We start from the raw sequence: 25241 nt of genomic DNA, 5'->3' as shown, positions 1-25241 counted from the left end.
TTTTCTTTCCCTCTTTCTTCTTTCTTCTCTCTCAAGGGCTAGAGTGAAAAACGGGGAGGGGGCAGAAAGGCTCGGAGTAGGGGAAGTTTCTTTCCCTCCCTCCCTCCCTCCTATTTTTTCGATCCCAGGCTGGAGTGCAGTGGCATGATCTCGGCTCACTGCAACCTCAGCCTCCCCGGCTCAAGTGATTCTCATGCCTCAGCCTCCCTAGTAGCTGGGATCACAGGTGCATGCCACCATGCCCAGCTAATTTTTCTATTTTTAGTAGAGACGGGTTTCACCATGTTGGCCAGGCTGGTCTCAAACTCCTGACCTCAAGTGATTCGCCCACCTCAGCCTCCTCAAGTGCTGAGATTACAGGTGTGAGCCGCCGCGCCTGGCCATTTCTTGCATTCTTGAGGATGAAAGGAAGCGGGCAGGAACAAGGATACCAGCCTCTGGAGGAGCTGGCGCACATAGTATTCATGCAGGAAGAGGGTGCAGGAAGGAGAGGGACTATTGGCTTTAAGCCTCTTTTATATAACTTGGCATCCTGGAAATCTGACTAGCTTGTTCAGCGGAAGCTGTTTCTAGGGTGGACAGACCACAATTTAAGTCAAAGGGTGTGTATGCTTTCCTCTTTCTTCTGCCCCAGCAAAGAGACTTGAAAAACTGCAGGAGTAACTGCTTGTTTCTCTGTGGACAACAAAATAGGAGAAAGGGGCTAGATATCAAAATGGATTTGAGGCCGGGCGCGGTGGCTCAAGCCTGTAATCCCAGCACTTTGGGAGGCCGAGACGGGCGGATCACGAGGTCAGGAGATCGAGACCATCCTGGTTAACACGGTGAAACCCCGTCTCTACTAAAAAATACAAAAAATTAGCCGGGCGCGGTGGTGGGCGCCTGTAGTCCCAGCTACTCGGGAGGGCGCGGTGGTGGGCGCCTGTAGTCCCAGCTACTCGGGAGGCTGAGGCAGGAGAATGGCGTGAACCCGGGAGGCGGAGCTTGCAGTGAGCTGAGATCCGGCCACTGCACTCCAGCCCGGGCGACAGAGCGAGACTCTGTCTCAAAAAAAAAAAAAAAAAAAAAAAATGGATTTGAAATACATTGAAAAGTATTTATCTGGATTAGCAATGAGACAAATAGATACAGTAACTGCTAAGGCATGTAATGTGCTCTGCTAGGTCATTTTAATCCAGCATCACAACCTTCCCATAGTGGAGACAAGAAGGGAACAATTCCTTACTCTGCAGAGGTAAATATGGAGGCAGCTCTTGACCTTAGCCTAGGTTATGCAACAAGTCAGGAAAAGCCAGCATATGGGATCTTTGAGAACAAAGGGATATCTCAGAGTCTATGGTGCTATTTGAGTGCTGCATGAATGAGATCAGCAGTCTTGTTTTCTCTCCAAGAATGCTATGTGACTCTCAAAATCAGCACTTCCTTCCATTTGACCATGCATCATTTTTCTTTTATTCCGGAGATGGAGTCTGCTCTGTTGCCCAGGCTGGAGTGCAGTGGTGCAATCTCAGTTCACTGCAACCTCCACCTTCTGAGCTCAAATTATTCTCCTGCCTCAGCCTCCCAAAGAGCTGAGATTACAGGTGTGCACCACCATGCCCAGTTAATTTTTGTATTTTTAGTAGAAATGAGGTTTTCCCATGTTGGCTGGTTGGGCTGGTCTCGAACACCTGACCTCAGATGAGGTCTCCCAAAATGTTGGGATTATAGGCATGAATCACTGTGCCTTGCCTGACCATGTATCATTTTTTATACTGCAAAAATAATTAGGCAAAGAGCTATAAAATCATGGGGCGCTGTGGCTCACGCCTGTAATCCCAGCACTTTGGGAGGCCGAGGCGGGCAGATCGAGGTCAGGAGATCAAGAACAACCTGGCTAACACAGTGAAACCCCCATCTCTACTAAAAATACAAAAAATGAGCAGGGCATGGTGGCGCACACCTGTAGTCCCCGCTACTCGGGAGGCTGAGGCAGGAGAATGGCGTGAACCCGGGAAGTGGAGCTTGCCATGAGCTGAGATCACGCCACTGCACTCCAGCCTGGGTGACTGAGCGAGACTCTATCTCAAAAAAAAAAAAAAAAAATCATGGGGAACAACATGCAACTGTGATTTCCTATGTCCCTTCCCCAGGGATCATGAAACTATCTGATAGGGCTTTTCCATTATTTTAGTTTTGAGACAAGGTCTCAGTCTGTCTTTCAGGCTGGAGTGCAAGTAGCATGATCATGGCCACAGTTCACTGCAGCCTCAACCTCCTGGGCTCAAGTTATCCTCCCATCTCAGCCTCCTGAGTAGCTGGGACTACAGGCACATGCTATGGTACCCAGCTAATTTTTAAATTTTGCAGAGATGAAGTCTCACTATGTTGCCCAGGCTGGTCTCTAACTTCTGGGCTCAAGCGATCCTCCTGCCTCGTTCTTCCAAGGTGCTGGGATTATAGCCACTGCCCCCAGCACCTTCTCCATTTCTAGTAACTCATGTGTTTCACTTTGTGTCAATCTTCTAGACATAAAGCTTCAAGAAACAGAATTACTTAAGAAACAGAATTACTTACGTAGAGTTTATAAAGAATGCCAATGAGATACACCAAAAGAAATAACTGAGGCTGATTCTTTGGGATAAAAATGCCCCTTCATACCTCTCTTATTTTAATCTCCCTTGGACTGTAGCAAAAATCTTAACTGCTTATTAAAAGTACACTATGGACACAAAGCAAACATATGCAAAACAGCTGAACACACGGTTAGGAACGTTGGAAGCTCGAGTGTTTGACCCCCATTCCTCTTGGCCTAAGATGCTGATTTTATCAGGACTGGGATATTAAAAACACTGTGTGTAGGCCGGGCGCGGTGGCTCACACCTGTAATCCCAGCACTTTGGGAGGCTGAGGTGGGTGGATCATGAGGTCAGGAGTTCAAGACCAGTCTGGCCAAGATGGTGAAACCCCATCTCTACTAAAAATACAAAAATTAGCCAGGCATGGTGGCGGGTGCCTGTAATCCCAGCTACTCAGGAGGCTGAGGCAGTGAATTGCTTGAACCCAGGAGGCAGAGGGCTCACTGCACTCCAGCCTGGGCGACAGAGCGAGACTTTGTCTCAAAAAAAAACAAAAAACAAAAAACAAAAAAAACCCCACCACTGTGTGTAAAACAAGCAATAAAGCCTACTCCTTAGGCTGAACTGGGTGCATCTGCCTGGCCGTATGTGGAGGGAAAGGTCCTCAGACACAATGAGCACAGAGTCACAAGGTCATCTTGGATGTGAGCAAACCTCATTTTAATTGCAAAATACTTCATTTACAGCACATTCAATAATGAACCTACAGGAGAGTTGCTGACTTTGGAACATATGAATATATAAAAATCCCTTGCAATTCAGGTAGTCAAGATAAAAAGTGATACAAGGAAAACAATCCTCATTTTTCTGAAAACTTTTACATTTTAAAAGGTGACTAGACATACTTGGAAGTTCAAAGTAGCAGGATGTAGCTTGCAGGGAAAGGAAAACCCTTTTCCATGCTGTTAGGCAAAAGTGTATCAAATACATCCCAATTCCACTTGATCAAGTCAGTTAGATGACCGCCTTGAACCAAGCTAGGGCAGAACGGTTAGTAAAAGCAGGCCCTGGGTGGGGATGCGAATCCAGAAGAGGGGCACCAGATCCCACGCAGCGCCAAGCACATCCGTTCCACCCTCTAACACATACGAGGCACGTCACCCCATGTCCCTGGACACAAGATCCATGAGAACAGTCAGCAGATGGTCACTGCTCCCACGGCCTGGTGCTTTCTAATGGTCTTAATTCAGGCCATGGAGAAAATCCTTTACCACCAAACACACACTGTCATTGAACTTAAGTCATAAAGGATGTTGTGGGGGGAATTCTTGTAACACAAATGTAAGGACTTCTATTTACCTAATTAGAACAATCATTACACAATTGACATTCCTGTTTCCATAAGGTTTTGTTCTCTATGCTGGAATGGCTGAAGAAGAAGTTATCTATTTTTGGTTTTATTTTACATTTTCAAATGAGAGGGAACAGAGAGAAAAAATGTGACTAACTGCCCAACTGGGGCCCAGCAGGTACAAAAGCAGACTTATCTGACTCTAGGTCCACCAGATTTGGGGGAAGTTTCAGTGCCTAGGGAAGGTTAGTGAAGCCCGTTATATCCCCGATCCTACAGGAAGAATTCCACAGCTAATCTATCACAGTGTTCTAGCAAAGCATATATTGAAAACTACAGTTTTCAACCTAACATCTAAATTTTAAAAAGTAGCATTTCAGCAACAAACAAGCTCAGAGAGCTCATCGCAAAAGTGAAATAACAGAACTATTGCTCAGATGTCTGCAAAGTCAAGCTGCTGCCCTCAGCTCCGCCCACTCGAAGGCTTAGGCAGACACGTAAGGTGGCGGCGGCTCCTTGGCAGCACCATTCACAGTGGCATCATCATACGGGGGTAGCAGCACCTGAGAAGAAAGAGGGACGGCAAGAGTTAGTGTTTCAAGAGCACGTACGTTCCCTGAGGTTTAGCTTTCACTGAACTTTTATGCAACTAAACATGTTCCACAACTTGTACCAAGTTCAATTTTCTAGCAAGTGGATACACTTCATTAAAAGACTTTTTGAATCCCTAAAGGAGCAAATGGAGAGCGACTCTCAAGCCGTGAGTTTTTCTAACCCTGTCCATGTGTACCTGGATGGCCAGAGGTCGGTGACTCTAGAAGAAATGGTGAGGGCTCTGAAGAGGAAAAAGGACCCCTAGGTGAGTGTGTCCGTGTGCACACACAAATAGGACTTGACTGACTACAGTAACCACTCATGGTGAGAACTGCAAAGTGTAGTGAAAATGCCAAGCTTTTGGTATCAGCCTGGATTTAAAGCCTGGGTCAGTCACATTTTATCAGCGTAGCCTTGGGTAAGTTACTTAACATCAGTTTCCGTGTCTATGAAATAAGGATACCTGAGAGTTGGCAGTCTACACACTGGCTGATTTCAGCTTTCTTGGAGTAGAAAATGGAATACAGAATAGTTGTATCACCCTTCATTCAGTAAACTAACATTTATTATGCATCTAGTACGTAATAGTCATTGTGAGTATAAGATAACTAAGACAAAAGACAGTCCCTGCCCTTTAGAAGCTCAGAGATGAGAAGACAAAATAAAACCTCACCCCCCTCAAGTGATTTGTGGAAAGGGAAAGACTATTCACAAACGAAACCACACTTGGTTAGATTTTCTATCAGGAATATCATTTATGGTAAAGCGGTATTCATCAATTTTGTTAATTTTCATTTATCTGTCCCTTTAGCTCCTACCAGAACAACACTAAAATTTTAAGTTTGTTTCAAGATTTTGTCACATTGCGTACACACACACAACACACACACCCCTCCTCTATAGCTCTACACACTTCATTACTTCTCTCCTCCCAGTCTTGGGGCTTCTGTAGGGCTGAAGCCAGTCTCACTTCCCCGAGGCTGGGCCAGTGCCTATCTGACAGCAGGAACTCAGATGTCTGCAGAGTGATGGAGGTGCCATTTAGGCCCCTGAAAAGCCTGTATGGTTCCTTCGGCCACCTAGGCAGAGGGCACCTGTACTGGCTAGGGTCCAATCAGAACACAGAAGCCACACAGGGATGTGAATAAAGTTTAATGAACAATTATTAACAGGGGACTGAGGAGCGGGGAACTGACTAATGGGGGGAAAAGAGCACTAATGGATATGAAGATTGAAGGAGGGCACTCAGGAAGGAACAAGCTAGAACAGAGGTCCCCAGGGCTGGGCTGAGACACGGCTGGGGAGGGTGTGGCTGAAGCCCAATGGACAGTGAAGAAGCTTCCAGCTGAACCAGGTAGAGGCCAGTGTGCATAGAAGGGCCTGCGGGAAGCCGTTCCCGGGAGCCACTGCCCGCACTGGAAACCACCTGAGAGGCAGGGGGTGCTGGCAGGCCTGTCATGAGGAGGTGCTGCCGCCGCTGCAGAAGCACACAGGAACCGGGGGCGGGCGGGGGGCAGGGGCTTTCCTCCTCCAGTGCCCCCCCGACGGGCCTGGCTAAACAGGGTCAGGAGGTAAAGGAGGAGTATGTGCAAGGCCCAGCCCACTTCAAGCTAAATGGGACTCTGGAGCTCTGATGCAAGAAGCGGATAACTGGCCAGCAACACACAGGCAAAGGCAATGCGCCAGAGTCGCGCCCGCCAGCTCACCGGCCTTTGTTCCTGAAAGAGGTAGTGACTTTGCCTATGTGCTAAATACTTCATATGTCAGGTATTACTCAAGGCACAGACTCTGGAGCAAATGTTCAGCGTTGCCCACGTGGAAAAGGAATGGAGTAGGCAAGATACACTCAGTACAGAACACACGCCTGAGGCAAGGAAGCACAGCAGGAAACCAGGTCCGACAAACCAGCACCCACTGAGCACCTAGGTGTCCAGGGCACTCAGTCACAGCGACTCAAACCTGAAAACATGTCTGTTCAGGGGCCTGCAGTCTAGCAGAAGGCAGACACAGGTAAAACTCAACATGAGCAATGTGTGGATGTAGACAAGATAGGAAAGGACAGACAAGGACAACCAATTTAAGCCGGGGAGTCAAGGAAGGCCTCTCAGTAGGATGACCAGGCGTGCAGTAAAGAGGATGACATTCCAGTAGGGAGTTAAGAGAGAAGCAGGCCACAGGGCACTTTCTGGAAACTGCAAGGGGTTCACTGCATTGAACACCGAAGGGAGAATGTTGCAGAGATGAATGAAGTTGGAAAGATAGGCAAGGGTCAGCACATGAAGAGAGCCTCATGGTCGACCTTGACAAGTTCTAGCCAGTATCTAACAACAGCATCTCCACTAGCAATTCCACAAGTGTCTGCTTGAGCTGCAGGAAGAAAAAAGTATTCTCTAAAACAAAGCAACAGCTGTCTTCTCTGCGTGTGCATATTGGACTTTAGGACTGAGCCCCCAGCGCACATATGTGTGTGTGCATTAGATACAGCAACTTATAACAAGTGGAAACAGCTGTGACCAGCACCGGAAATATTAAATTTTAGCATGACTGAGCTTCAACACAATGCCCCACCACTGCATTAAACAATTAACTGATTCATATACTTATCTTTAGATAAATTATCCTAAATCACGGTAGAGCTACTTAAATGTTTAAAACCTAGAGATGGGGTCTTGCCACGTTGCCCAGGCTAGTCTAGAACTCCTGGCCTCAAGTGATCCTCCCACCTCAGCCTCCCAAAGTGTTGGGATTATAGGCATGAGCCACTGTGCCCGACCTGTAGAGCTACGTCAAAGGTAAAAATCAGCTATCACAGCCACCATTTTTTTCTGAGCAAAACACAATATTCAAATCAAAATCTGCAAAATGTTCACAGATTAACATAAAATATTCTTGAAAAAAAAAATGGTGCTGCAAATCTGCCTTTTGTTTGTCAAAATAAAACTTTCACATTACATTTGGCAGTCTGTCACTATTTCTTGTTATTCATCTTCAAACTCATTTTAAAGTTTCATTTTAAATCAATGCTATAACATATTTGGGTTTTTTTTTTTTTTTTGAGACAGAGTCTTGCTCTGTCACCCAGGCTGGACTGCAGCAGCACGATCTTGACTGACTGCAATCTCCGCCTCCTGGGTTCAAGTAATTCTCCTGCCTCAGCCTCCCAAGTAGCTGGGATTACAGGCATGTGCCACCACACCCAGCTAATTCTTAGTTTTAGCAGAGATGGGGTTTCACCACGTTGGCCAGGCTGGTCCCGAACTTCTGCCCTCAGGTGATCCACCTGCCTCAGCCTCCCAAAGTACAGGGATTATAGGTATAAGCCACCATGGCTAGCCAGTCAGTACTTTAACATCCTGATAGTCTTTTCTTTCCAATATTCTATGGCCTTGGACCTTTAATCCAAAGCTTAAGATACTTGGAGAAGAATTTCTCCTTTCATTAAAGTTTCTGACACCCTCCCTTGTTTTCACTTTTCCTTCAACACATACTAAATACTGATTGCAAAATATTCTCCAGATGACGCCTTTGGACTACTTTCAAAGGTTCCCCACATGGCATTGGTTTTAAATCCTTATAGGGGCAGTATCATCTTTTTATCTAAGTGCTGCTGATATTATTGACGATTTAAAGGAAGGGCTGGTGAAGGAAGCATTGCCACAGTTTCTACTGCAGTCTATTCACTACAAACACTTGCTATTTTTCTTTTCTACAAGGATCAGTCAAGTACTCCAAAATCTGAGAAAATAACTACAGGATCAATGAACACAGAATGTGCCCATTAAGGTGCCATATAACAAAACTGGTGACAACTCTATTATTTTGACATTTGTGGAAGCTGGTGTTAGTTAAAACCACTCTTTTTGTTTTTAAAAATTTAACCATTCACAATGAATGATCAAAAATAATCTCTGAGAATTAAGAATATAGGTCATGCCCTACTTCTGAAGTCACTTCCTGACAAGCAGCAGCTACTCAAGGACCATCTAGATAAACATACTCATGAGTTTAAAACCACAACCACAGACTGCTTTAGGTCAAGCAATGCTTAATACAACCAAATTCTAATCTAAGTTCAGTTTCTTGGAGTTGGTTTTAACATGAGTTCAGCTCCGGAACGGCTGGATGACAGTGGAACTCTCTTCCACACAGAAGAAAAATCCCCCTAATGCCCTCAGAAGTTCTTTAGGAAGATTCTCCTCTGTCTATATGTAATGTCTCTTCTATTGAAGTTGTTATGCGAGGTGACAGCCTACTAGTGGGAAAGAAACTCATCATTCATTCCAATTCAACTCAACAAAGATTCAGAGTGTTACCAGAGGTAACTTCATTCTTCTTAGCTACATCAACATATAGAACAGTTGTGGGGAGAAATAAATCAAAGGTTGCAAAATCTGACATCCTAGAATAAAAGTGATTCCAACTAGGCCAAAATCCACAAGACATTAATAATTTGGGGAAACTGGCTGGGTACAGTGGCTCATGCCTATAATCCCAACAGTCTGGGAAGTTGAGTGAGGTGGGTGAATGTTTGAACCCATGAGTTTGAGACCACCCTGGGCAAAATAGCAAGACTCCATCTCTATTTAAATTTTAAAGCAATTTTGGGAAAACGAATTCACTCCATCAAATAATAATAAATGACAAAATGCTCAGGAAGGAAGAACTACTTATTGGTAAAAACAGAAAATATTTAGGCCCAGCAGAGTGGCTCACGCTGTAATTCCAGTAGTTTGGGAGGCTGAGGCGGGCGGATCACCTGAGGTAGACAGTTCGAGACCAGCCTGACCAACATGAAGAAACCCTGTTTCTACTAAAAATACAAAATTAGCCAGGCGTGGTGGCGCATGCCTGTAATCCCAGCTACTTGGGAGGCTGACGCAGGAGGATTGCTTGAACCCGGGAAGTGGCAGTTGTGGTGAGCTGAGATCACGCCACTGCACTGCAGCTTGGGCAACAAGAGCGAAACTCCATCCAAAAAAAAGGAAGGAAGGGAGGGAGGGAGGGAGGAAGGGAGGGAGGGAGGAAGGGAGGAAGGGAGGAAGGGAGGAAGGGAGGAAGGGAGGAAGGGAGGGAGGGAGGGAAGGGAGGGAGGGAGGAAGGGAGGGAGGGAGGGAGGGAGGGAGGGAGGAAGGAAGGAAGGAAGGAAGGAAGGAAGGAAGGAAGGAAGGAAGGAAGGAAGGAAGGAAGGAAGGAAGGAAAATATTTGGATACTAAGGTTAGAACTGGACTTTTACTGTAATATTAGTTAAGTCACTAGAGGCTTCTTTGGAATTCTACAGTTGCTAGCATTACATTCCCCAAAGTATGAAGTATAAATTACACAAGGGTCTTCAGACATTCATAAAAATATATCACAAAACGTTAAAAGATATGATTGTGTTGGTGTGGTGGCTCACACCTGTAACTCCAACACTTTTGGAAACCAAAGCAGGAGGACTGCTTGAGTTCAGGAGTTCCAGAACAGTGTGGACAACATAGCAAGACCCTGTCTCTACAAAAAATACAAAAATTAGCCTTAGGAGGCTGAGGTGGGAGGATTGTTTTTGGAAGACCCTGTCTCTACAAAAAAATACAAAAATTAGCCTTAGGAGGCTGAGGTGGGAGGACTGTTTGAACCCAAGGGGTTGAGGCTGCCGTGAACCATGATTGTACCACTGCACTCCAACCTAGGTGACAGAGGAAGATTGAAAGGGAGGGAGGAAGGAAGGGAGGGAGGAAGGAAGGAAGGGAGGGAGGGAGGGAGGGAGGGAGGGAGGGAGGGAGGGCGGGCGGAAGATAGTGGATCGAACCCACACTCATAAGGGTTGGATTTTTCTATGTAAGTGTTGAGTTGCGGTGGTCAAAATGTAATAGTTACTAGTAGTAGGGCTAGTAGGGTGTTGATTGTTAAGGCTAATGTTAGGCTAATTACTCTTTTTCGAATGCTGTCGAAACTAGCTGACTGGAAGTCAACGGTACTATTTATATACTAAAAGAGTAAGATCCTCATCAGTAGATAGAAATATATAGGAATAATCACACTACATCTACAAAATGTCATTATCAGGTGGTGGCTTCGAAGCCAAAATGGTGGTTGGATGTAAAGTGATAAAATAATTGGCGGATAAGGCAGGTGATAAGGAATGTTGATCCAATGATAACATGAAGTCCGTGAAAGCCTGTGGCTATAAAAAATGTTGAACCATAAACTCCATTGGAAATAGTAAAGGGTGCTTCAAAGTATTCTGAGATTTGTAGGAGGGTGCAGTAGATACCCAGTAAAATTGTAATAAGTAGTGCTTGAATTGTTTGTTTTCGATTCAACTGTGATAAGCTCAAGTAATTGAAACTCCTGATGCAAGCAATATGGACGTGTTTAAGAGTGGTACTTCTAGGGGGTTTAGAGGAGTAATGCCTGTTGGGGGTCAACGTCCTCCTAGTTGTGGAGTGGGGACTGGGCTAGAGTGATAAAATGCTCAGAAGTTTCCAGCAAAGATTTCTGAGATGATAAATAAAATTATTCCGTAGCGGAGGCCTTTTTGGACAGGTGTTATGTGATGGCCTTGGTACGTACTTTCTTGAACAATGTCACATCTTCATTGGTATATGGTCAGTGTGTTAGTCAATAGGCCTAGTGTTAGGGTGGTAGAGTAGAAGTGAAATCACACGGCCAGTCCGGATATTATCAGGAGGGCTGAGAGGGCCCCTGTTAGTGGTCAGGGGCTGGGTTTAACTATGTGGTAGGCGTGCGATTTGTGGGTCATTAGGTATTGTCATGTAAGTAGAGGCTTAGTAAGAATTTAAGACATAGGCTTGAATTAGGGCAACGGCGATCTCCAGGGTGGTTAGTAGGATTAGGATTATAAAGATAATTGAAGTTGTGGGGAGATTAATGGTTGACAGTTGCTAGTGTGGCAGTTCCAATCAAGTGTACGAGTAGGTGGCCTGCTGTGATATTGGCAGTTAGGTGTACAGCCAAGGCTAGTGGTTGGATAAATAGGCTAATGGTTTCAATGATTACTAGTACAGGGATAAGGGGTATGGGTGTGCCTTGTGGCAAAAAGTGAGCCAAAGAGTTTTTAGTTTTAAAGCCAAGGCCTGTAATTACTGTGTTTGTTCATAGAGGGATTGCTATGGCTAGATTTATGGATAATTGGGTAGTTGGTGTAAATGAATGGGGTGAGAGTCTGAGGAGGTTTGTTGTGGTAATAAAGATAATTAGGGATGTTAGTATAAGGGATCAGGTTAGTCCTTTGACATTATGAATTATCATTATTTGTTTTAGGGTAAGTTGAATTCGTCATTGCTGAGTAGTGATTAGTCGGTTACTGATAAGGTGTTTGGAAGTTGGAATTAGTAGGGAGGCGAATAAAATGATTGGTACTACAGCACATAGGCCTAAAATTGTCGGGGCAATAAATGGGGTAAGTAGATTTTTGTTCATTTTGATTCTCAAGGGCTGTCATGATTTTGTATATCAATTATTTTTGGTGAGGTAGGTAGGTGATAATTTGTGCTTAATAGTTTTAGTTGAATGATGAGGAATAGTGTAAAGAGCATGGATACAATAATAGCAGGTCATGTGGAGGGATCTAGTTAAGGCATCTCACTGCAGAGAGATATTATTTCTCTCATTCTTTAACTTAAAAGGTTAATGCTGGGGCAGCTGTACAGTGGATCTATGGAGAGAGTTCACAGTGGGCTTAGAGGTGAAGGTGCAGTAGACATATGGGATGAAGGTACAGTAGATCTATAGCATGAATACAGGCCCTATTTCGAAGATTTTTAGTGAAATTAGTTCTAGAACAATAGGTATAAAACTATGGTTGGCTCCACAGATTTCTGAGCACTGTCCGTAATAGACGCCTGGCCGTATAGCTGATAAAGCAGCAGAGAAAATGGGGAGGAAGAGTGAGAGTTACATCCTATTCAAAAGGCATCTCACACTGATCATCAGCAACTAGCAAAGCAGACTATTATTTTTAAATATGAAGCTAAGTACAGAAGAAATGAGTGAAAGAGCTGAGAGTGTTTTCTGCTGGGGTGAAAAAGTAGAGGATGGGGGAGGGAGTGATGGGACCATTAAAAAACCTTTTGATTCTATGATTATTAGGGATGTGTGTGTAATATGGTGTTAAAAGCAACATTTTAAAAATAAAAAGATAATCATGGCAGTCAAAATGGAAAGAGGAAGTCAGTCATCATGGGGAAGCTTTCAGCCTGAGGATGTGGGCGGGTGAAGACAACCCATTCCTTTGGCCTTCCCAGTTGGCAGGTGAGTTGTAAGCTTTTACCTATGAGCTTCTGCAAGGGCCTGGGAAACAACCCAACTTGTCAAAGAGGCGACTTTCAACACAAGGAAGGGCAGCAGGGCCTGAACACGTGCACTATAGACCCTAAGTAAAGTAAGGGGGAGTACCGTGCTGTTTGAAGTCATTTCTTTGGAGCTGACATGTTTGCAGACAGAAGTCTTCTGGTCTTGTGAAACCCACCTCCACATTGAGACGTAATCTAGAAGTAAGCACCCAAAACCCCAATGGAAACCAGAGAACTAGGATGCCAGCTGTTTCAGGATGGTGGGAACATGTTAATAAGTGAATTCCATGAGCATGAGCTCACTGCTGAACTTCTTTGGCTGAGAAATGAGTTATAATATTAGAACAGCAGTGGCTGGATGCAGAAGTTCACACCTGCAATCCCAGCACTTTGGGAGGCCAAGGTAGGCAGATTGTTTGAGCCCAGGAGTTCAGGACCAGCCTAGCCAACATAGCAAGACCCCATCTCAACAACAACAAAAAAGAAAAATTAGCTGGGTGTGGTGGTACGTGCATGTAATCCCAGCTACTTGGGAGACTGGGGTGGGAGCATCACTTGAGCCCTGGAGGGTTGAGGCTATAGTGAGCCATGATCATGCCACTGCACTCCAGCCAGTATGACAGAGACCCCCTCTCCCCATCCCGCGCCCCCCCCCAAAAATCATCATGCAAAATAAGACAACTGAGTGTTAAAATCACCCAGAAGTAAGGCAAAATGGAAATTTATTGGGTTATAAGGTTTTTATTTCTACATACACAGATAGACAAAAAGGGAAAGAGGAGAAGGTGTCAGTTTCTTTTCTGGTAGTAAACTAAAATAGGAATTTATAGAATGGATCTTTGTATAAATGACAGCAGGTAATACTGTATATAAATAACAGCTTCAGCTACTATTCAAGACTTTAGCAACTGTTTTGTAAGCTATTTATTTATTTATTTGAGATGGAGTTTCGCTCTTGTTGCCCAGGCTGGAGTGCAATGGCGCAATCTTGGCTCACTGCAACCTCCGCCTTCTGGGTTCAAGACATTCTCCTGCCTTGGCCTCCCAAGTAGCTGGCATTACATGTGCCCACCACCATGCCAGGCTAATTTTTGTATTTCTAGTAGAGACAGAGTTTCACCATGTTGGCCAGGCTGGTCTCAAACTCCTGACCTCAGCTCATCTGTCCACTTCAGCCTCCCAAAGTGCTGGGATTACAGGTGTGAGCCACCACGCCCAGACAGCAGATGACTTATTTTCCACTATAGTTTGATAAATATAAGTTTTGGGTTTTTTGTTGTTGTTGTTTTGTTTTTTGTGGGTTTTCTTGAAATGGAGTCTCACTCTGTCACCAGGCTGGAGTCCAGTGGCGCAATCTCGGCTCACTGCAATCTCCGCCCCCCAGGTTCAAGTGACTCCCTTGTCTCAGCCTCCTGAGTAGCTGGGACTACAAGCGCACACCACCATGGCCAGCTAATTTTTTGTATTTTAGTAGAGACAGGGTTTCACCATGTTGGCCAGGATGGTCTCGATCTCCTGACGTCATGATCCGCCTGCTTCAGCCTCCCAAAGTGCTGGGATTACAGGCATGAGCCACAGCGCCCAGCCAAATATAAATTTTGATTTAGATATTACATAAGGGCCAGGCACGGTGGCTCACACCTGTAATCCTAACACTTTGGGAGGCCGAGCCGGGCAAATTACTTGAGGTCAAAAGTTAGAGACCAGCCTGGCCAAGATTGTGAAACCTCGTCTCTAAATACAAAATATAAAATTTAGCCGGGTGTGGTGGCATATGCCTGTAGTCTCAGCTACTGAGGAAGCTGAGGCATGGGAATTGCTTGAACCCAGGAGGCAGAGGTTGCAGTGAGTCAAGATCGCACCACCACACTCCAGCCTGTGTGAGAGAGCGAGACTCTTATCTTTAAAAAAAAAAAAAAAAAAAAAAAAAAATTACATAAGGGAGCACTAAAACGTTTGCAGGAAAAAGATATCCTTACAAAAACCCCAAAGATTAGGCTGGGCGCAGTGACTCGTGCCTGTAATCCCAGCACTTTGGGAGGCCAAGGAGGGCAGATCACAAGGTGAGGAGTTAGAAACAAGCCTGGCCAATATGGTGAAACTCTGTCTCTACTAAAAATACAAAAATTAGCCGGGTGTGGTGGCGAGCGCCTGTAGTCCCAGCTACTTGGGAGGCTGAGGCAGAAGAAATGCTTGAACCAAGGAGGCGGAGCTTATAAGTGAGCTGAGATCGCACCACTGCACTCCAGCCTGGGCAACAGAGCAAGACTCAAAACAACAACAACAAAAAACAAAGATTAGGTATTCCTGTTTGCTGACCCTCTTGCAGGAGGGAATCGTTCAATTCAGATCTATCCAAGCCAAAAGCAGGGGCTACTGAACAATCTGGAATGTTTCAGATAACTGTCCTACAGCTGCCTAGAAAACTCAGCCTAAATTTCTAGTAAGGCTGGGGTTGGTAAACTATGTGGGCCAAATAGGGCCTGTCACCGTTCTACTGTATGGCCTGGGAGCTAAGTACTTTTTAAATGTCATTTCATGGTTGAAGGAAAAAAAATTAAAAAGAAAAATGTTTTGCAACATGTGAAAATCATTTGAAATTCAAAATTCAGTGTCCCGAAGTAAAGCTTTATCAGGACCTAGGCACATTCATTCATGTATACTGTCTACAGTTGCTTTTCAGCTTCATCAGCAAAGTCGAACCAAAGCCTGAAATATTTACTGTCTAGCCCTTCACAGAAAAAGTTTGCCTTTGCCTGCACTACGGAAAAGCACTGCCCTCAATTGTGACCTTGGAAGATGTGATGTCAGATGAGAAAGTACAGTCCCTAAGCAATCTCTTTTTTTTTTTTTTTTGAGACGGAGTTTCGCTCTTTTTGCCCAGACTGGAGTGCAATGGCGTGATCTTAGCTCACTGCAACCTCTGCCTCCCGAGTTCAAACGATTCTCCTGCCTCAGCCTCTCAAGTAGCTGGGATTACAGGTACGCGCCACCATGCCTGGCTAATTTTTGTAGTTTTAGTAGAGACGGGGTTTCTCCATGTTGGTCAGGCTGGTCTTGAACTCCCGACCTCAGATGATCCACCCGTCTCAGCCTCCCAAAGTGCTGGGATTACAGGCGTGAGTCACCGCACCCAGCCAGCAATCTCATTATTTAAGGACACTTAAGTCTTCCAAAGGCCCATTCCAATTACTCCCAAGTAGCCAAAATATGTTTTCTTTTCCACCATGTAAAACCAATCACCTATAATGCATCTTGTTTAAAATATGCAGTGTTTACATCAAATATTTATCTTATACTGGTCACACCACATTTGCCTGTTGTGATGTGAGATTCCTTTACTTAAGCCAAACAGGAAAGGGGAGATAAGTGAATTATGAACCTCTGCGAGTAACTGGAAAAACCATGTGGGCATTCACATTGCAAATATTTTCAGTTGGGTCCAAAAATTATAAAATACCAATACAGTGGCCCAAACTGAAAGTTAAAATGGTTCTACACACTTAAGTATTTATAATAGTTAAGTAAATACTGGATATTTAAACATTGAGGAAATGGAATAAGCAGTGTGCTATCACCTCGGTAACCCTATCAAAGAAAGACATCTCAGCAGCTGCCTCTCCATGTTCCCGAAGCCTGAATGTGCTACGCCACCTACTGTACACATCTCCTTCATGACAACAACCGTTCCGGGGGCTCCAATCCCACCACGCCCAGCTGCTGCTGCAGAAAGTGGGCTGGAAAAGGAGGGATGCAGGGACTGCTCATAACTTTGGATCTCAGATTCGCATTTCACCTGCCTCCACCAGCCCACATCCTTCCCTGCCACCTCCCTTGCAATAATGGAAAGGGAAATACATTCCTAGACACCTTTCCTAAAATGTAAAAATATAAAATTCCATGCCTCATTTGTCCCCAGAGTAAAATCAATATGGACTCTGAGGCACGTTATTAAATAAGTTGTGTGTGTGTGTTTTATAGTAAAATGGTTCACAACGAAAACGAGGTTGGTTTGAAGCTTGCAGAACTTTAGGTTTCAAACATCCATGTGTTAATCTGACTGCTCTAGATGTCCTCTCGAACACACTCTGAGATCCCCCAGATGCAAAGCCTCCTAAAGTTTACAAGCGCTTATGTAGTTTTCTCAAATGTTGTTCTGGGATGAAATAACTGGAAAGTTATATGGCTCAGAGACAATTTCCAGCAGACCAGGACATTTAAAATTTTATTGTTGGAAGAATATTATTATGCAGAAGGAAAGAAATAGGAGCCGAGTTAATGTCACATACTGTCAGACTGAACCTCAGAATTACAGCCAAGGAAAAGGTTTTGGGAGAAAAATCTCAGGAGCATGTAGTCCAATCTCACCCATGATGCTTTGATATTGGAACTAACAGAGAAGTCTATCTGACGCTGTGTCCACGTATGACAGTATCAGGAGAATGCAGAGACTGGGGTATGGGAAGCAGGACTGTGTAGCACAATTATATAGATAAGGCAGCTGCCCTGGTATGCAAAATTTACTTTTAACCTTTCTTTTTCTTCCACCTCTTTTCCCTGAGTCACCCACCCCTCCCTTCCACTGTGTGAAAAGGTAAAAACTAGCAAACAAACAACAAACCAGAAAATCCCACTGCTTTTAAAGTTTGTGACTGTACGCGAGAAGAACTGTCTGAATGAAAAAGTATCCATGTTTCACTCCTCATCCTGGGTGATACAGCCCAGGGGTATTGGCCCAGGGCAATACAGCTGTGGTGTGAACACATGGCCCCAGCTGCCGTCACAACTGGACAACAGTTAGGAGGAGGTGAGTGGGTCAGAACAGCCTGCAGCCAGGCTGATCAGGTTGTAGTCCCCCTCCTGCCACTCAACCAGCAGGGTGACCTCGGGAGTTACCCTCTTGGTGCCTCAGTTTCCTCTTTTGCAACACAGGAACTAATAGGACCTAGTACATGAAGGACTCTTGTGTGATTGAGCTAATCTATGTAAAGCACTCAGCACAGGCCTGGTGGGCAGCAACTGCCACATGTCTGCAGAGAAACCTACGATACAAACACTAAAGTAGGGAGATCTAAGAGATGAAGAGAGGAGTAGAGCATCAATGCACTCACTCAACCCTCACCGGATGGTACCAGTGGGCACACTGTTGAGGAGATGAGGGCATCAAAAGGTGGCTGGGCCAGATGACGTTTCAAGGTGTTACCCTACCCTGCAAGTGCGTGATTGTATACGTTACATTAAGTGATAGTCACATACAAGAGAGCTCCTGTCATGCCAGTTCCCTCAATGATCTACTTTTAACTACCTCCGACAGTTCTCCCATCTGCCTGCCTCACTCCTGGCACTCCTGCCCTGGGCCAGACCTTCACTGCCTCTAACCCTGCCTCTGGAAATAGTCTCCTAGTGTTCTCTCAGCTTATTTGGGAGTTTACCAAATCTATTCCATATCAACCTGTCACTTTTGTTTTGGGCTTTTAAAATCAAAAGAAAAGAAAATGCTTGGAGAGATTATATAAATTACTAAATTATAAGGGAAAAGTGATAACTAAAATTGAGATATTAGTAATAAGATCTCTCTTCTAAACTTAGTAGGCAAGAAAGCTGAAAGCCAATAATGACAGGCTAGAGTTTCAAATTCTTCCAGTCCAATTCCTGAAGAATCTTCTTTCTCTCCTCCTCCTCCATCACTGTCCCCGGGGCCCTCTGGTTCATTTATGCAGATGACAGTGGTAAAGCTCTGTTTTGCTGTGAGCCACTTTTAATGTACCTGAATGTGGTGTGCACAGGACTGAAAGGGATGCTAAATTAATAGCCAATGTAGTAACTACTCTTAGGCAAAGCCTTCCTCAAACCATTTTGGAAAGTTAATTATGACTTTTATGAAGGGAAAAAAAAAACAGAACTCTTTATGCAGTCAAGAACTTGTTTCTAACCATATCCAAACTATACTAGGAAGTAATAACCTGCTTTTAAAAGTGGCAGGAGCCAGGTGTCATGGCTCAAGCCTGTAATTCCAGCACTTTGGGAGGCCGAGATGGGCGGATCATGAGGTCAGGAGATCGAGACCATCCTGGCTAACCCAGTGAAACCCCGTCTCTACTAAAAAATACAAAAAATTAGCCGGGCATGGTGGCGGGCGCCTGTAGTCCCAGCTATGCGGGAGGCTGAGGCAGGAGAATGGCGTGAACCCGGGAGGCGGAGCTTGCAATGAGCTGAGATCCGGCCACTGCACTCCAGCCTGGGTGACGCAGCGAGACTGTCTCAAAAAGAAAAAAATAAAAAAAAATAAAAGTGGCAGGAGTGCTTTGGGTGGCTGAGGTGGGGGGAATCACTTGAGGTCAGGAGTTTGAGACCAGCTGGCCAACGTGGTAAAAACCCCGTCTCTAATAAACATACAAAAATTAGCCAGGCACGGTGGCATGTGCCTGTAGTCCCAGCTACTCGGGAGGCTGAGACAGGAGAATAATGTGAACCTGGGAAGCAGAGACTGCGGTGAGCCAAGACTGCACCAATGCACTCCAGCCTGGGCGACAGAATCAGACTCTGTCTCCGGAAAAAAAAAAAAAAAAAAAAAAAAAAAAAGTGGCAGGAGGAAAACATGAAATTTTTCATGCACAATTTTTAAAGTCATTGCGACCACTACTAAATCTGACTCCACTCCCATTCCCCTAGGCAATACCTTGTTTTGTGGTTTTTTGACAACCTAAGGTCAGCCTTAATTAATCTCAGGTGCCTCAAAGATAGTTTATTAAGAAAAGGAAACTGGGAAGATAATCTGGCCTTTGACCCAGTCACCACTCACCATAAATATATATATATATATTTATGTATGTGTGTGTGTATATATATTTTCTCTTTATACTTATTTTCTGAAACCAAAGAAGCCACACTCACCTTTCTTCAATTGCGTTTTTCAAGCAGTTAGACACAAAAGAAGGCCCCTACATAGCAAAATACTTTTTGAAGTTAAAACAGTAAGTTTGCATATAATGTTAATCTGGGTAAGAGCCTACAATATGACATGGCATAATAAATACCATGGAGTTAAAAATGTTCCTGTTTTTCCCTAAATAGGAATTTTCCTACATTACACAACTATGATTCTTTTATCTGGAATCAGAATTCTTATACCATTTTGGCTAAATATCAATCTCACTGCTTTTTGAGTGCCACAATTCCAGAGGAATCAGGTTTCTTACATTTAGATTTAACATAATACCGGCTCTTATCACCATCCAGGCCTTTATTAGTATTAGTAAACAAGGTCACATAGGTTTAAGAAACACTTTTTAAAACCTTAATTTGTGGTCGGACGCAGTAGCTCACACCTGTAATCCCAGCACTTCGGCAGGCCAAGGCAGGTGGATAGCCTGAGGTCAGGAGTTCCAGACCAGCCTGACCAATATGATGAAACCCTATCTCTACCAAAAATACAAAAATTAGTCAGGCATGGTGGCGTATGCCTGTGGTCCCAGCTACTCAGGAGGTTGAGGCAGGAGAATCGCTTGAACCCAGTGGGTGGAGGTTGCAGTGAGCCGATATATCGCTCCTCTGTATTTCAGCCTGACAGAGGGAGACTCAGAAACCTGTTACCATAAACTACAACAGCGGTCCCTGGTTTCATGGAAGACAACTTTTCTAAGGGGTTGGTGGTGGAGTGAGGGGGGTGTGTGTGATGATGGTTTCAGGATGAAACTGTTCCACCTCAGATCAAGCATTAGATTCTCAAAAGTATTGTAACCCAGCCAGTTAGAGAGAAAACGCCAGACTTTGAGACGAATTCAGGAGTCCTTTATCACCTGGCAACTGAGAGACAGCTAGAGCACGAAATTCAGCCCCGAAGAAGGGGCTAGATTTTCTTTTATACTTTGGTTTAGAGAGGGGAGGGGGATTCGAGCTGTAGCAATCTTACAGAAGTAAAACAGACAAAAAAAGTTAAAAAGACAAATGGTTACAGGGAAACAAACAGTTACAGGTACAGGGGCTTTAAATTCATCACAAGGTGATAGTGTGGGGGCTCTGGGTGTTATCTGCCCGACACGAACGCGGGGACTTTATGGTACTATCTCCCGAGTGAATTCCTGGGAACTGCGGACATTGCTAGCCTCAGTACCTTATCAGTTAATTGACACTTTGATATGTTAAGAGTCAGCTTGCACAAGTTAAGTCTTCGAGGAAGGGGGTAGGTAAGGAGCCCTTGATGTCTTGTAAATGAAGGAGCCAAATGGAGTCCATCCGATTTTCTCAGCTAAGGGAGAGTCTATTCATATTAAAACAAGGTGAGGTATCTAAGGGAGAGTCTATTCGTGTTAATACAAGGTTGGGTATTACAAAAGGAGCTTGCAGCCTAGATTCGTTGCATGTGCAGTTCACAACAGGGTTTGTGCTCCTGTGAAAATCTGATGCTGCTGCTAATCTGATACTTGGCGCTCAGGCTGTAATGCTTGCTTGCCCGCTGCTCACCTCCTGCTGTGCAGCCTGGGGCTTGGGGGCCCCTGATCTACAGGATTTGTATTTAAATGTTTTCCTCTTATGACCAAATTTTGGCAGCAGTGGAGAGTGTGGTATTACACAATATACACCCATGTGATTTCCATAACATTGCCCTAAAAGAAAGGGCGCTCCAAGCCACCAGTGGGCCCGCCTGAGGGAGCTGCAGCGACTCAAAATAGGGCACTTTGTTGTATTTTAAATTTTCAAGGAAAATGTCCCAGCACTTGTTAAGATACTGCCCCAATGACTACTATTAAGTCATTTGGACATGACTATTCAATAAATGAATAGTTACGTTACTTATTTCAATGGCCTAAGGGTGCTGGGGGTGGGATGACTCTAAAGCATTATAAACAGTTTGTGACTTTCTGTGTTATGCATTCCTTTCAAAGCATTTGGTTTGGTTTAGCTGGGAAACTGGAGGAGAGGTTAAACCAGAGAATGATCTCCAATATCTAATAACTCTTCTCTATCCTCCCTCTGAGAACAATTTTGGGAAAGAACACATCTGGATAATAATATGTATACTGTTTTAGAGAAGGAGGAAAAACTACATTTATTTTCTACCAGCAGGAGCCCCCAGTATCTTTCCACAGAGGTCAACCTGGGAGAAAAGCTATCTGGCCTAATATCTGAAAGTAAGTGAAAGCAAGGCATGACATGTTATTATGTAAATGTGGATTCCCAACAAAGATGTGAACAAAAGAGAAACATACATTATTACGCATGGTGAAGTTATTAACACAGCTATGGAGACCAGGGAAAATGATAGATCTAGATCATTCCAAACCCCATTAGAGTCTCAGAGGGAGGCTTCAGTAACTGGTTTTAATTGATAATGGTAACATTAACTCCTTTAGTTCTAAACAATTTTTAAACATGCAGAGCCTTGCTTTATTTTATTTTAAAATAAAATCAAATAAAAATAAATAAATAAAAAATGTCAGAAAGCTGAGACTTCAGCTGGTGGTCTACCCTGATATTTTGGAGTGGATTACATCAATACAACTATGTTAAAAGATAAATCTACCTTTTCCAGGAATATAATTCTTTCAAAAGAAAATTTTTAAAAATGGCTCGCTGGGAACTGTGGGAAAATGGTAACATTACCAGTACCTCAGTCTCCTCATCTTAAAAGTGGCAAGTTATTACAAAATGACAGAGAATGACCAGCCACTACCAAGCAATTTCCCCCAAACTACTGCCCACCTGGTAGCCCTTCTGAAGAAAAGAGGCACACTGTTAGAAGAGGTGGGAACATCCAGTTGAAAAGTGTAGCTATTCTGATACATTTTATAACTAAGCCTAAATAAAACATACCTGTTATTCCATACCTTTGTGTCTTCCAAAGGGGAAAAACAGAAGTTTTCTCCAAAAAGCTAGTAGGATGCATTTTGGTGATTTACTCATGGTTCTTAAATTCTCTAAGCACCCTAATTTCTATAATATTTCTACTGGAGAAAAACAACCAGAAGTATATTTGTTCTGGGCAAAGCTCTCAAGCTGTGTTCTTCCTCTGCTCTCATACCACAACAACCAAAGTAGAAGGCTCCTGTGACCAAAGGTGTGGGGGTTTCTCCCACCAACAAGCAGCAGACACCAGCTGGATCTATCTAATAAAGGCTCTCCTTACAGCTGCCCTCCTTCCAGCCAAAGCCGGAGTAATCCATTGCAAAGGGCACCAAAAAAATCTGACCCCATTGCCCAAGGAAATGCCTGCGCCGACAAAACAGCAAGAGAGGCAGCAAATGCCTCAGCGCCTGCACACGTTCCAGTATCCGCTCCAGACCAATACTTCTCTTTATCTATCATTCCCACCTATTCTTCTTCTGAAAACCTGCTCTACCAGTCCTTTCCAACTCAGGGCAAGTGGTTCTTAGACCATGGAAAATTCCTTCTCCCTGCCTCACAAGTCCACTCCATCCTTTCTTCCTTTCATCACCACTTCCATGTAGGATACAAACCTCTCGCCCATCTTTTAGAACCCCTCATTTCTTTCCAGTTATGGAAATCCATTCTCAAAACAAACACATCTCACTGTTCTATCTGCCACTCTACTACTCCCCAAGGCTTTCTCAAACCCCATCCCTTGCCCACACACCAGGCCTGAGGATTTACCCCCACACAAGATTGGCAAGTAGATTTCACACATATGCCCGAGTCCACAAATACAAATACCTCCTAGTCTGGGTTGATACCTTTACCGGATGGGTTGAAGCCTTTCCTACAGGGACAGAAAAAGCCACTGCAGTCATTTCTTGCCTAACTGACATAATTCCTCGATTTGGTCTTCCTACCTCCATACAATCTGATAACAGTCCAGCCTTCATTAGTGAGATCACCCAAGCAGTTTCCCAAGCCCTCAGTATTCAATGGAATCTCCATGCCCTTATCATCCTCTATCCTCAGGAAAAGTAGAAAAGGTCAACAGTCTTTTAAAAACACATCTTAACAAAAACTCACCCTCCAACTCAAAAAAGATTGGACAGTTCTTCTACCCTTTGCTCTCCTTCGAATTCGAGCCAACCCTCAATAACCCACAGGTATAGCCCCTTTGAGCTCCTATGTGGCCGCACATTTTTATAAGGGCTCAACCTCATTCCAGACATCGGCCCTCTTGGTAACTATCTTCCAGTCCTTCAACAAGCTAGACATGAAATCCACCGAGCTGCCAATTTCCTTTTACCCACTCCAAATACCCAGCCATATAAAGACACTCAGGCCGGACAGTCAGTTCTTGTTAAGAACCTAACCCCTCAAACTCTACAACCTCAGTGGACAGGACCCTACCAGGTCGTTAACAGCACCCCAACCACGGTCTGTCTACAGAACCTTCCCCACTGGGTTCATCGCTCCAGGATAAAACTGTGCCCATCCAACGACCAGCCTAACTCCTCTACCTCCTTCTGGAAGTCACAAGTACTCTCCCCCACTTCCCTTCAACTTACTCGCATTCCTGAAAAAGAACAATAGGCCTTTGTATCTTTCATTTACAACAAGCCTTTACACAGTCACCTCACTATTTAATGTCTACCTACCTCCCTAATCACCATTCTAGCCTACTTCTAAATGCCCTGTTTTTGTCTATGTTGCCAGTTCACACTTTTCCTCCAGACCATTGTAACTGACATCTCCTGGTCTCACCCTCCAGCTGCCACCCTTAACTCTCTCCTAGAGTGGATAGGTGACCTTGTGTGGGAAGGCACTCTCCAATTCTTCCACCACAATGAAATTCTTTTCTACTCGCTTTGTGTCTCATTCCCATTCTCCTGCTACCCTCTACCCCTCCCTAATTATCTCCAACATATCATCAACCTCACCCACCCTCTCTCTCCTCACCATCTCTAATTCTTCCTTAGCAAAAAATTGTTGGCTATGCATTCCCCTCTTTTCCTCCTACTACACAGCTGTCCCTGCCCTACTAGCTGACTGGGCAACCTCCCCTGTCTCCCTACCTACACCTCCAAACCTCTTTCGGTGACCCCTACACCTTTACCCTCCCAAACAACTTTACTTTCTGGAAAATTCAGCAGGGGACGGGTGCAGTGGCTCGTGCCTGTAATCCCAGCATGCTGGGAGGCCAAGGTGGGCAGGTGGATCACGAGGTCAGGAGTTCAAGACCAGCCTGGCCAACATGGTGAAATCCTGTCTCTACTAAAAACACAAAAATTAGCAGGGCATGGTGCGCATGCCTATAATCCCAGCTACTCGCGAAGCTGAGGCAAGAGAATTGCTTGAACCAGGACCTGGGAGGCAGAGGTAGCAGTGAGCAAGGTTGTGCCACTGCGTTCCAGCCTGGGCTACAGAGCGACTCTGTCTCAAAAAAAAAAAAAAAGAAAAGAAAAGAAAAATTCAGCAGAAACTCCCCCAATATCTCATACCAACAGGCTGCTGCTCTTCTCCCTACCTACCTACGAAGTCTATCTCCCTACATCAGTTCCACACCCCCT

The 25241-nt window shown here is 44.5% G+C and overlaps 1 protein-coding gene across 1 annotated transcript in view; it reads right to left on the bottom strand.

Moving 5' to 3' along the window:
- Positions 1–3256: 3256 nt before the first annotated feature.
- Positions 3257–25241, bottom strand: part of LAPTM4B (lysosomal protein transmembrane 4 beta) — a 74887-nt gene continuing 52902 nt past the window's right edge. Inside the window, 1 exon segment of the mRNA XM_028852789.2 lies at positions 3257–4472. Within this exon segment, the coding sequence (XP_028708622.2) occupies positions 4395–4472 (78 nt within the window). The 3' untranslated portion in view covers positions 3257–4394.

The sequence above is a fragment of the Macaca mulatta genome, chromosome 8 (genome assembly GCF_049350105.2).
Source record: "Macaca mulatta isolate MMU2019108-1 chromosome 8, T2T-MMU8v2.0, whole genome shotgun sequence".
Classification (NCBI taxonomy): Eukaryota; Metazoa; Chordata; class Mammalia; order Primates; family Cercopithecidae; genus Macaca; species Macaca mulatta.
This window is presented reverse-complemented; position numbering and strand designations above follow the sequence as displayed.